This window comes from Poecilia mexicana, unplaced genomic scaffold (assembly GCF_051168715.1).
Source record: "Poecilia mexicana isolate PSO_F unplaced genomic scaffold, ASM5116871v1 scaffold_8, whole genome shotgun sequence".
Taxonomy (NCBI): domain Eukaryota; kingdom Metazoa; phylum Chordata; class Actinopteri; order Cyprinodontiformes; family Poeciliidae; genus Poecilia; species Poecilia mexicana.
Window position 1 is genome coordinate 4,537,274 of NW_028263377.1, and position 14,458 is coordinate 4,551,731.

The 14,458-nt window shown below is 37.5% G+C and overlaps 1 protein-coding gene across 2 annotated transcripts in view; it reads left to right on the forward strand.

The window, feature by feature from the left end:
• The window catches only part of LOC106911422 (thyroid hormone receptor alpha), an 87,756-nt gene that overhangs the window by 38,442 nt on the left and 34,856 nt on the right, over positions 1-14,458 (forward strand). For both annotated transcript variants that reach the window (XM_088008073.1, XM_088008072.1), the window contains exon 3: positions 733-946. In XM_088008073.1, the coding sequence (XP_087864199.1) occupies positions 900-946 (47 nt within the window). In that variant the 5' untranslated portion in view covers positions 733-899. The remainder of the gene's footprint in view (positions 1-732; positions 947-14,458) is intronic.

The following is a 14,458-nucleotide window of genomic DNA, read 5'->3' on the forward strand; positions in this document are numbered from 1 at the left end:
GCAAAAAGGTCAACAAAGTCTTTGTAAAATGGCAAACTTCAACGCAGACAGAACTCAGGTTGATTCTGTGTTGACTTTTTCTTTGGTTTGCTGGTATGGAAAACAAGACAATCTTGAATCTCGACATGTAAAATTGTTTCACTGCATATTTTGATGGTTATGGTTATGAAACTGATAGATAGCCATAATCAGGTGGTTACTTATTAGGGTAATCATCTCAAAGAACAAGAAAAAGGGAAATAATGTAATGTTTTTAGAAAACTTTTTACAATAAAATGAAAATAAAAACTTTTTTTACATGATTATTGCTCCTCATATTTCATAAATAAAATGTAGCCTCTTAAGTCCCCTGGTAAGAAGTGAGCAGAATGGGTTGAAGTGGCACCACATGAGGACAAATTATCCAGGGACAAAAAGAGTGGGGGTCCTTCTGGGAAGCGACTCATGGATGAATAATTATGCCTTAAGGAGCTTATTGTAACTGTAATAAACTGAATGCTTAACACCACTGAATTCGCTCTTCCCTGAACTTAAAAGATAAAACTCACTACAGTGTGCAGTTTGGATCCCAGCAAGGCCACAGCTTAAAAACAGGTCAGCTTGACCCAGTTCGGAGGCCTTAGATAACATTCAACGAGTTCAACTTTTAGGGGCATAGAGTTTGCTCTTGCTGGATACCAGCATGTGAATTACTAACGGATTGATTTGTCTCCGTCCCTTTCCATCATGCAGCTCTCCGTCCAACTTGCCATGCTCCCGTCCCACGGTTCCCGTTCACGGATTCCTCTGGTTGGCTGTTGAGAAGGCTGCCGGTGAATGCTGAGCAGATCGACCTGTCTGAGGTACGCCTCCCGGCTCTGCGATTGGTCGCTGGATGCTACTGGAGTTGAACGGCAACGATGTTCGACAAGCAGGAGAGCAATTCATCAGAGAGCGATGAGAAAGGGTAAGGCAGGTTGTTTGAGAGATTAGAGTGCAATGAATTGTTGAGTAGAAATAAAGTTTATCTGAAAAAGTCTCAATGAATATCCCAAGGTAATTCAGAAATAAACTAGGTCCTTCACTCTTTTTGGTAGAAAATTATCCCGTTTTACTTTTTAAGTGCAAACTAGTGCATGAGGTTGTTCAAACTTGCTGCTATCTAAGTATTTAACATTTTAAATTTTTCAGAATATTAAAACTCTGAGCAGATTATAGAGAAGTTTCTCTGACCTGCTGGAAAGCTTTTTAAAAATCTTTTTAAAAGGCTTACAAGCAATGAAGAAAATGTCGTTTTTAATTTATTGGAAATGGTGATTTTTTTTTTTTTTTTGTTTTAATTTTTTTTTTTGGGGACTACACATAAGAATTGGGCTAAGATGAGAACAAGAACGATGGGTTTCTGGTGGTGAAATCTTTATAAACTTTGGCAGTCATTAGCTGTGTTCCCATTGACCTGCTTAATGAAAAAAGCAGCAAAAGACACAGCTAACTAATTTTGTTGGTATGAGGTGTTTTTTTTTAGGCAGTATAAAAATTTGTTTATTTCACAAAACATCAGTGGAAATATTTTATTTTTTTTGCGACACACGAGTCACATGATAAACAACTGGATGTTGCCACTGACACAAACCATGAAGAAGAAAACAACAGGAAGTAGTACAAGGATCATTGTTAATGACTTAAACTTATTCACATGTGATTTTAATTGTTTCTTATTAACTGGAAACACCACAATTATGAATTTGTTAATTCATAATCAACAATTATGAATTAACAAATTTATAATCTGTTAATTCGTAATTAACAAATTATGTTAATTTGTTAATTAACATAACAAATGTTATGCTAACATTTGTTATGCTAACATAACATAATGTTATGTTATGTTAACATTATGTTAATATAACATTATGTTATGTTACCATCATGTGAACATAACATAATGTTATATTAACATAATGTTATGTTAACATATTAACACAATGTTATGTTAACATTATGTTAATATAACATTATGTTATGTTAACATCATGTGAACATAACATAATGTTATATTAACATAATGTTATATTAACATAATGTTATGTTAACATAATGTTATGTTAACATATTAACACAATGTTATGTTAACATAATGTTATGTTAACATATTAACACAATGTTATGTTAACATTATGTTAATATAACATGTGTTATGTTAACATAATGGTGGGGGATTATTGACAAAGTTTTACATATTTGTAATGGGATTGCTGCTGCTGTGGGTTGGTATTTCAAATATCTAGGTCACCACAGCTGAATAATTTTGTCTGAGCTTTGAACTTGACCTTTTCCTCTGAGATAAATGTTGCCATGAAGCATATCCACAAATACTTTTTGAAGTTTATTTTAAGAAAGTAGGACATCTACAAACAGTTCCATTGTGGTTGGTTGGTTGGTTGGTTGGTTGGTTGGTTGGTTGGTTGGTTGGTTGGTTGGTTGGTTGGTTGGTTGGTTGGTTGGTTGGTTGGTTGGTTTGGAACAAGGGAAACTGGTTTCCTATGTTTGTTGTGTTTGATGGTCACCGCTTCCAGATATTTAGCAGAATGAGCTTCTTTATCCAACATCTTCCTTCATGGAAGGCAAACTGTCTCCCCATGTGAGACAAAGATCTGTTCCCACAGGCTGTGAAGACGAAGACTTCAAAGCTGTTTGGGTTTTGCTGAGTCTCTTTCTTCAGGCAGAGTCCTGCAGCTAAAGAAATAAATCCAACATCAACATCTCAGCCATTTCTGCTCGAGTTAACATCAGTGTTAACAATGTTATGCAGGACTGATTTGTTGATAATATTTAAAATTAACCAATAATTAGTTAGATAACAAAAGGTTTTTGATAAGGGATTGTTTAAACAGAATTTGAATCAGGTGGAACTACATCTGCCGCTTGAGGAGTTCTGGGTAGAACATTACAGACAAATACTGTAGGGATTTATTTTTATCTTAAATGCAAAGTGTTTGTATTTTACTTTTTGTGCATTTTTGTTTTAGATACTGCTCTGATTGCGTTGTTTGAGTAAAATTGCTTGTTTTTGTGTATTTACTCTACTTAGTGATTAATCAGTTATGAAATTAGCTGACAATCACTTCAATATTATTATTATTGTTCCAGCCCTAGTTTCTATGTTATTAATAACACACTATCATATATCATTATATATCAGTTTACTTTTTTATATGTATATATGTTTAAAACTGTAAAATAACTGAACCAAATTTAATGCCATAGCTTTTACATCCAGATTTGATGCAAAGAAAAACAACTGTGATGTTCTATAATTGCAAAAATATTTTCTATTAATTATTTCATTTGCAATTATTTTAAAAGCTATGGACGGCAAGGTCAGTGTTTTTTGTTTTGTTTTGTTTTTGTTTTTTTCTCCAATTGGTTCCTGGCTTTCTGCTTTTTTTTCTTTTTTTTTTTTGCTCTTACAAAACAAAAGCCCTGCATGTCGGCTGTCAAATGTGTACATGTAGAAGTTGTGCCGGTGTGCCTTGTGTGCGTGGCTGTGTGGGTGTGTATGCGTGTGTGTGTGTGTGTGTGTGCGTGTGTGTGCGTGTGCGTGTGTGTGTGGATTAGCAGAGCGGGGAGAGAGCTGGATTAGGACTACAGGAGGCAGATGGAGCCACAGAAAGCAGACGACAACTCAGGATCTGACATCAACAGGAGATTTCACTGTCGCTGTGCGTTTATGCGCATGTGTGTTTCCCACATAGTGTCACTTAACATCCACGTGTCCTGGTGAAATCTGCCTCATCCTCCGACCCCTCCCTTTCTGTGAATCCCTCCTTTTTTTTCAGAGTACACTGCTTTCTTGGTACACACACACACGCACACACATACCCATCTGTAACTCGACATAGCCCGCAGTAAGGGTGCTGAAATAGAATTTGTTGTGTGCCTGAGCGCGTTTGTGTCACATTAACTGAAGTACAAGGCGTCTGAATATTTCAGGAGTTAGTTGGCTTTCAGTGATGCTCCATAGTTCAGATCCAACCGGAAGGATTCAGATATGTGTTCATGTTGTTTATTCATCTATTTCATCCAATTACAGCTTGAAACAAACATGGAACATGTCGAGATAAACAAGGATGTTGAATGAAAAGGAGTAGTTTGAAGAAAAAATATCTTATATAGTCTACCCCTTCTCTCAAAAGAGGTGGACTGCCATAAGCAACTAAACATCAATCAACCATCTATATGGATACATCTTAAAATAGGCAATGTGTATATGTAAAAATAATAACAACAAAGAACAACAAATATTATTTTCGTAATGATTCAGCATTCTACTGACTCGATAAACTTTATTATATAATGAATTAATGAAAGCAATTACCAGGAATATTAGACTTTATCAAGAGCTGGAGTTTTGATGCTGCGCCTGATATTGCAGATGAAAGGATTAAATTTATTTATGAGGATAAAATACTAATCAGGACTGTGCTGGTTTGTTTCTACCGGGAAAACATTAACGTCACTTAATACACTCAGAATCAATTACTAAAACCAAGCTTCTTTTTTTTCTCATTTCAATCTACTCATGGCTAGTTAGAGTCAAAACACTAACATTAGACAACTTTGTTAATCTTTAATTAAACCCATAGTGTAAGTGCAGGCTTCCTGGAGCTTCTAAATTATGAATGTGTGATGTAGCAGATGAAAGTTTAACTCAGGGTTCTGATGGCTGCTGCAGACTTGCTGAAATGGGGCCGCGGCTGTAAAATTGTAATTTATGAGAAGGTTGCCAGAGTTCATTTGCGCAGTTGAGACCTTCAGGTCAGTCTACCCAACACTAGTGTATAGTTTCAAAAGTTAACACTATGAATGTGTTAATCTAACACAGAACGGTGTAAAGTATATATTAACATAGAAATCTGAGTTTTGAAATACTACTGGCAGGGTGTGCTGTGGTGGTGCAGGGGTTAAGCACAACCCACATATGGAGGCTCTAGTTTCACTTCCCGGTCTTCCCCTTCTCTCATTACCCACTATTTTGTGTCAATTTACAACGAAATAAAAGCCACTAGAGCAATTAAAACCTTTTTTCCCCAGAAACTATTGGCCATCAATAATCCCCAAATTCATTTTAAAAGACATTAGATACCACATTAGAGGCTACAAAAACACCAGCACCAGTTGCAGTATGTAATCTACTTTTATTTCAAAACATCAAACAGCACTGACAGCAATATACAACAAAGGTCAATCATTCATGGTACTTTGGACTGAAGGTGAAGTGTGCTTTGAAAGTTAATTGGAAGCGGCCATGGATGATCTTGTGATCACTGATGGTGAAGTGTCTTTGGTGCTGCTCTTGTTTTCGCCATCATGAAGACTTCCAGCCTGGAAGGAAAAACAAGACATATAGCAGAAACATTAGGATAATAAATAAATATTTTAAAAAGAAGTGTGAGCAAAACTAATCAGACTCACCTGTGTGTGTCACCGTCATATTCATTCAAATTACTCTGCACACCTGGCTTACAAGATAAAGCATAAAAACGTCAGAAATAATTACTAAAGAAATTCGTCAGCTTATAGAAACATTTTTGGACAGTATTAAAAGTTGTGCCAACCTGTCTGAAGAAATGTGTTGAAGTCATCATAACAGGCTTCAGTCACCAACATGACACACTGACAAAGAAAAAACATTTTGGCAGTTTTTAGATGTGCCACAGGTGCAAAACACCAGAGTCAAATGGCTTAATTGCCTCCTCACTGTGTAGATATGTTCTCCAGAATCCTGCTAATCACCTAATTATTCTATTCAGGTGTGGTGCAGCAGTGGCACATCTAAATGTTGCAGAGCAGTGGCCCTCCAGGACTGGAGTTTGACACCTGTGGCATAGATCAAGCCAATGGTCCAGCACAGTCACTCTCCTATTTTGCAGTCTACAGCCAAAAACTTAAAGAAAACGACCCCACAACTAAATAATGTTAACTCAAATGGCCTCCAGATTCTCCTGACAGTTCTAATGTTTGGTTAAGATAATAAATAGTCGTATATACTGTGATATCCAAACAAATAAACGTACGTTAAGCGAACTATGTATATGAATCGATAGTCTTGTGTAAACGGAAAAATAATGCCTCCATACAAAATAGTCAAAAACATGATCATTTTAACATGGTGATTCCTTTTTGTTTAACTCTTTGGAACTCTTTAGTGAGTGTTAGGGAAACTAACACTCATGTTGTTGAATTAACACTGTATTTTTAACATACAACACTTGCACTGGAAATCTGACACTTCCGAATTTGCTGTGTAGCATTAGGGCAGAGGTGTCCAGCGGACGTCTGCTTTGAATCCGCTTCCAATGCGTGCGAATCTCCATGGTGGGAAATACGCCCAGGAGCCTTAAAGTTGTCAACATTTTCTACCCACATCAAACCTCTAACTGGTTTTTGCTACCTTCAGCAACGTTTCCTGTCCCATGTTGCCATGTTTTACAGTGGGGACGGTGTTTAAGGCAAGCTTGTAATATTGCTCTAATCTAACATTGCTTGAAACTCCTCCACAGTATTATACTTCACCAAGAAGGTGAATTCTAAGGATGACCTCCTTTAGGGGAGTCAGAGTAAAGGAGGGCTGAATATAAATGCACAGTGCTTTATTTGTAAGAGGAAAAAAACATTGCAAGCTGTTCATTGTTTTCTTTCTACTTCACAATTATGCTCTACTTTCTGTTAATCTGTCACATACAATTCCACATTCAAGTTTGATGTTTATAATGTGACAAAATGCTAAAAGGGTTTACATATTAGCAGTGTCACAATTAATGAACCTCAAACCTACACTCATGATGGTTTGCAAACATTCTGGGAAATCCCTCTAACTAAATCCCATTGCACTCACCATCATTTTTTTTTTTTTAAAACAAGAACAGATGGTAAAACCGTTGCCCTTGGCATGACCTTGCAAAAAAGAATGGATGGAGTAATCTGTGAGAAACTAGAGGTAAGATGGGACTAGATCTCTGTGAAAAAGAGAAATACAAAGAGGCATTTATCATGTAATCCAAATGCAGTATATCCAGTATGTTATCTTTCAATATCAACCCCCAAGGTCTTGCATTTCCTTCGAAATGGAACCATGAGCAAAAACAAGCCTTTCTTTATCATAGACAATGACCGACAAATCACATGAAGTCTGAGGGGAGAGGAGCAACACATTGCTAGCTGCAATTGTCACAAGAGTTGGTGAACAACAACTACAGGTATTAGGTGACTAACGGAGATTGGTCCCTCAGTTCTCGTCAGAAGTTAACAAGTGGAATTGTAAAATTGTGATACAAAGAAAAACAATACCACTTTTGATGACAGTTCTCCTTCTTTCTAGTTCATTATTCAATGATATGAATAATTTCAGTCCTCTTATTTGGGTCAAAGCTAAAATGTTGGGGAGAATTTAGTCCTAAAATACATTGCTCAGTCTGTAACTCCAAGTTAACCACACTTCTGTGAAACCAACCCGTTCAGTTAGGAAGTAACACTGAATGTATTGTGCTTGAAACCAAAGTCATGCTTCTTGTTTGAGCACACAGTCTTTGCCAATAAAGCTGATCCTGAATTGTTTTTTTTGTTTTTTTATTCATTTGTCAGGAAAATGTGTTTTTTGGGTTGAGCAGCAGCGTTGAGTATGTTGGTTGTTCCCATGCCAACTAATTAAATCTTCTATTTGAGTGCCAAGCATTTTATTCTGCTATTGACTCTTGTTTGGTTTTGTTAATTGGATTGGCCAATTGAAGTCTGAAGAAACAAGACATGTTGGCAATTTAACGAGCTGTTCCGAGGCTTCAGCTGTGTGTGAGAATGACATGTTGGTCACCAGCTTGTCAGTGGGATGGAATCCCAGACTTTAACCAGTTTGTCACCGGTCAGCCAATGGGATTGCACTGTGTTCGGCTAGAGCTGCCAGTTCTGACCCAACAAAGCACTCATTGGAGTTAAGGTCCAGCCATTCGGTCCCTAAGAGTAGGAATGTAGAACTCTCTCTATTTGGAAAATCTCATCTTACTGCTTTGCAATGTTTTTTCCAAGTTGAGGGGAAAGTCGCAAGTCATACCATCACACCGCAGGACAAAAGTAGTGATGCACCGACCCGATATTAATATCTGTTTCATTCCTGATACTGGAAAAAAAAAATCTAGATTGGGTATTAGTGACAACATGAATAATCCATAAGGGCAGATCTATTCAGTCTAATTCTATGCTTTGTGCTCTGAGTGATATTATGTTTATTTAATTTACATTGTATTAAGAATTCCTAATTACACTTTCTGAAATATTTGAAAGACGGTTTGCTGATGTTTTTTTTTACAAGTCTGACCAACAAAGTCAAGGTTTTGCTTTCATCAATTTCTGTTTCTCTATTATTTATTTTCCATTGGCTGCTCTAATTTGAAATGCACTAACTGAACCAATTAAAGTTGGATTGTTTTTACATTTTTGACCAAGATTCTGAAGCTTAAGTATGTTGTTCTGGTGCACAGTTAGCAAATAAACGAGTAATTCAGTAAATTAAAAAGAAACATTTTAAATCAATTCAACTCTGTTTTTTTTGTATTAGATTGATGATGGCAGATACTAAATTGCACAAGACTCAAAGAACAATAGTAAAACACAAAATCGTACTAAAAATGGAAATAAAAAGAGCATCAAGCTCTCAGGAATCCAGTCAATACACATTATCTTTAACTATAGTTCAACACCTCAGATGTGTCAGTCAATGTATCAAAAATTTCTAAAGCCATGACATCATCAGGACATTCATAAATAAAAACCTGTAATATTTTCTCCATCATAATTGTCACAATTAGCAAATAGAATTAATTATTGTAATTCTGCCTGACATAAAACAGGAGAAGACGGCAAGAAAAAAAAAAGTGTCTCTGTATTCGATGAAGCTGCTGGTTCAACTGTAGATTTGTACTATTTTTGCTCAGGAAACAGAGCAGTTATACTTCAACATCCAAATACAAAAGCCTCCTGACAGGGTTAAGTTGGGACGTTCACAAGTCCAGACAGAGGGTCAGGAGGAATAACAGCTGGAGCTTTTTTTTTTTTTCAGCCATTTCAATTTCCTTTGCTTTCATCCACAGTAGCTGGCACCAAGTGCTACACCTCCCCGAGGGGCTACTGAACGAGTTTTACAGCCTTTGTTTTGTGTGTGTAATATTAGGGCTATACAGAATGTAATATTGATGGAAAATCCTTGTAGTTTGCTTAAAAGAAGACAAAGTTTTAAATCGGTGGGGTGAAGGGGGAGTACACGGTTTGATAGAAAAAAAAAAAAACTTTTTGTAAAGTTTCTCTAAAAAGTATCTCACTCAATGGATTGACCTTGTATGTAAAACTGAGTTTGTTGTAAGAACCCACAGTGGACCAAGAAAAGTGGCTTATTGTTGTCGTCTACGGATGTCGCTTGTGCGTCAGATTCATGGGCGTACTGGAAATGCATGAATACACAAAGGTTTCATAACCTTTGTATGTAACAAATAATAATATTACTGTGATTCATTGCTTTAAAATTTTTTTTAACGTTTTAAAATCTACCCAGTTAATCAAAATTAACTTGTATAAGTCCCAGTCCTACTTTAAGTCAAAATGTATTCAATGTCCAGACTTGAAGAAGACTTACATGGGCAGTATGATGTTTTCTAGGCACATAGTGCAGTTTTACAGCAAAGTGAAGTAACTATGTTTACTTCAGTTGTTAAAAAAATGTTATATACTATATATAAAATATGACTTAAAAGAAATTTGACATTGTAAATTAGCGCCTTGAAATTAGGGGAAGAGAGACAGAGACTGCGGCGGCAGCGTGTCGGTTGGTCTGCGTTACCCAGAAAGCAGTTGGGCACAATATCGTAACACCAACACCATTAATGAAACAATGACTCGGGCAGCCTACTATATAAGGTACTCGGGGACCACATCTTTATTATTACATGTCCACATTTGTAGAGTACGGAACAAATCGCGTCCCATATAGGTTCAATACGGGACGGTTCCGTATTTTAAGGGACAGGTGGCAACCCTAACTGTAGTCTATTCTATGCGCCTTATAATGCAGTGCGCCTTATATATGAAAAAAGTTTTAAAATAGGCCATTCATTGAAGATGCGCCTTATAATCCGGTGCGCCTTATCGTGCGGAAAGTACGGTATTTCTCAAACAGGTATGAAACAATCAAAGCAACACTCCAGGTATGTTTTTGGTGAAGAAATGACATTATGACATGATGTAAAGCTCAAAAAAGTTGATTTCACATAATCTGGGCTTCTAAGGGAGTTCACAATACTGTTTTAAACTGATTCACAGTTCCCTTTCCACTCATTCCTTCACATTCTGAACATAACCACATGACCTCTCATGACTGCCTCCCCACCCACACACACCATATAAATCCCTGGCCTTGTGACAGCTGTGTAGCAGTATGTTGTGAGAGCTACAGGGATGGTTTCTTCTCAGAAATGTATTGCCATTTCTGTCATTAATGAAGTGTGACAGTAGGTCATTACTTCACATCCCGTGGACTGTTTGCACCCAATCAGCTGTTAAAGGCAGCCATGTAAATCAGGCTTTATGTTCCTTGATACGCTGCTCGTCTTGACTTTGGACGCCACAGCTGCAACATGAGCCACCGGCCTAAAGCTCCCTGGCACACGGTTGGAACTTGGCTGGATCTAAAGGGCTAACGTAGAGAGATCTGTCCCACCGGTGGCTGCCAGCAGCTCGCTCCTTTTAACATGAGTAAGACCCATCAGGTGGTGGTGGATTATGGTTGAACTTTCCCTCCCTACAGGAAGAGTAGAAAAGTTGGTGCTGTGCAATTCCTGAGTGGACGCAGTAAAAAATAAAAGCCATCATCAGATCTGAACTCAGACAGCTGTCAGCTCAGGGAGGCTGAGTCAGTCCAAGGCAACTGTTTTGTTTCAGACATGATTCACAGAAACTAAATCATCTTCATTAACTCCCTTTCCACTACAAGTGCTAATGCACTTGTAATGGAAAAAAAATTGTGATTTCCTTTGAAGAAATAAAGTTAAAATCACACCTGAATAAGCTTGTTCATGTGATAAGTCATTAAAAATCATGGCAGCAACAGATGTAAACAGTTACATGAGATTTATTCATAATTCTTTCAGTGTTAGTGCCCATATTATATTAGCCAATCAGAGGAGGCATTGGCATCTCAGGCGTTGGAGTGATAAGCCCCACCTACTCAGGAGCCAATACATGACCAATGTTTAGGGGAATTTTTAATCATTGATTTAACACAGTTAGGGCTGTTGTAAATGAATATTTTAGTAATCGAGTAATCTATCGATTATTCTTACGATTAATCGAGTAATCGGATAAAAAAATTATAAAATGAAATATTGGTAAATCTGGCATAATACCGGTGTTACTATCAGATATCAATATCAGTCCAATTTTCCATATTTGAGCATCCCTAACAGTTGCTTTTTTGTAGTTTAGAAAACTAACCTGTAACAATAATAGCTCACTTTCTAAGTTAACCAGAAGAAAAGTTATAGAAAAATCTGAAATTATATTGAATTTAATAACAAAGAGGCAGACTCACAAATATGCTTATAAAAATGTCTACAATCCAGCTTTTAGTTTATGTATTCATCTTCAGTGAGTTTAATAGATTAATTAAACTCACCTTGCCACCTAACCTGTCACGCTTTGGGTTTGAAAATACGGGAAATGCCGCCTGGAGTGGGAGGAGAGGGTGAATGAACGAACGTAAGATGGGGTGGAGGGGAGGAAATAGACCAGCGGACTGACGAACCGTTAGACCGGGGGACGAACACGGGGGAAGCAATACGGGATATTTACGACACCTTCACTGGTCACACTCAGAAACTCATCTACCAGCCATGTACGATGCGCTCCGCCACCCGTTTCTTCAGACCGGGATATGAAATGTATTGTGCGGTTCGTCGGTAAAGCTACATTTACACGGTAAGCATCAGCTACTCAGCCGCCCGCCCTGTTCAGTCTATCCGCTCACCTCAGCGCTCTTCCCGCCGTTCGCTTTCAACCAGCAGCCCCGGAGGAGAAATGCTGCCGTACTCCAGGCATTGCCCAGTCATTTTAAGGATGCTTATTGGTTCCCCAAAAACAATAAAAAGTCGGGCATTATCATCAATCAATAAAATCCCCACGGGCCAATCTTGAAGATTGGACTTTATGCCGCTGAGACTTAGCTTTTGTCAACAACTCAGAGGCGGAAGTGAGAGCTCCGCGCAACGCAAATGAAGTCCCGGCCGGAACACGGTGCGCTAAATAATAAAACATAAATTAATGAAGCTTCGAGGCAGGTACATTTTCCTCGAGGAATTTTAGTAATCGAGGTACTCGAATCATTCGAGGAATCGTTTCAGCCCTAAACACAGTGTTTCTCAACCTTTTTCGGGCCAGCGCCCCCCTAGCCTTTATCCAGGTCCCTCACCGCCCCCCACTTTTGTTCTTCAGCGCAAAAACAAAAGTTCCAGGTCCTTTTAATGCCACACAAATATGAGACAGAAACATGGATTATATCTTTATATAGATCTGTCTAATGAATTATCAGATTAATAGTTTTACTGGACAGAAATTACAAAGAACAAATCTGGTTCTTAAATCCTAATGAGTCAAATTGAAAGTGTCATGGAGTCATCAGCCTCATGACATTAACACTGACATGAAAAATAATATTGAAGAAATAAATATATAAAATCTAATTAAAAACTAAGTGATAAGTTCTTTACTGTTAAGATCTGCAAGATATATTTATTCTCAGTATTAGATATGGTCTCAACAAACCCATGGCACTTCAACTATATTATTTTACCTTTTATCTAGAAATAGTGTCTGTATGTTCTTGCCATACAGTCCTCTGTATTAATTATTGCTCGAAAGGTCTTGCCATACCAGTTTATTCCTCTGAATTTACTTTAGTTTCTTAGTTTATTCTTGCATTTTGTTCTTCATTCATTTCCATTTAGTTTCCTTTGATTAGTATTATCCTCTCTTGGTTTATTGCTATGTCCACTTTAGTTTCTTCCTGTTGTTAGATTTATTTTATCATTTATTGACCATCATTAATCTTCACTCATCACCTGCTGTGCCTCCTAATCATCATGTTTCACATCATGTGTTGATTTTTTTCACTGTTCAGTGTTGGATTCTCTGTTTTTATGCCATAATTCACATCTAGTTCATCGCTCCGTTTTATGTCCCGCTTATCCTGTTTCAAAGTTTTCCGCAATGTGCGCATCGTTTTTTTTTTAACCCCCTGTGGTGCGCAGCGTTCGGGAAACGTATCGATGGGGAAAAGGCAGACTGACATAAACCTTTTAAAACGACGGAAACAATGTCGGTATTCTGATTATTGAAATTTAAAGTGCTGTGTTTTCACCCCCGTTTCATACCGGACCACTTACAGCTCCGGTGTTAAAATGAACGCTCTCTATCGTGGTGTCACCATGGAGGGATTTCTTTATTTAAATGGTTCATTTTTCAGAGGGACACACAGTGAGGGTATCGTGATTTTAGTCATTATATGTTCATAAGAGCAATTTTCTGTTGTCCTTCCATGGAAGCGTGCAGCTTTCAAACGGAAATAAAACACTTTAATATAAGTTGCTGCTTTGACATGATCACAGAACTGAAAAAAACATTTGTACAAAAATACCAGACAAAGTGAATCACAGCAACGTCATCATCCGGCGAGACGCTGAACTGATGCGGTGAAGCTACCAGTAGCAGGAGCTACAAGCTACAAACACTGAACAGAAGAAGAAGAAGAGCTACCATCGATACAGTTGCAGCCAAACATGTTTTAATGTTACACAATACAATTTTACCAAGTTGCTCAAAGTCTAAACTGGCATTGTTTTGTATATAAGGTGTAAAGTTTACCTTCGACCAAACACCCCCCAAATGAATCCCAGCGCCCCCCCCCTTTTGTAAAATTTTCCGCCAGCGCCCCCTACAGTACTCTGAATGCCCCCTGGGGGGCGGTACCGCCAACGTTGAGAACCGCTAATTTAACAGAAGAGTTATGGATTCAACACGTTCAAATGACACAACTTTTTAGGAACAATGATGTTGTCTGGAAAAAAAAAAAAAATCCTCCTCCTGCCACTTCCTGCCGTCTTCTTTGGTATTTCCACTAGTAGCAATGTCCAGTTGTTGATCACATGACTCATGTGATGCAAAGAAAGTTTCACAGTTTTGCAAAATTCATCTACTTTGAAACAGCTGAAAAGTTTTTTTATTTTTTAACAAGAAAAACATGAGTTTTATCAGAATTGCCATGTTTCCATGAAGCAAATTTATTTTCTTAATTCCAATTTGCAGAATTTTATGGTGAATGGAAACATGGCTATTGAGGCTTAATAATGGAGAGGTGACTTTGATTTGATAGAAATGAATCAGT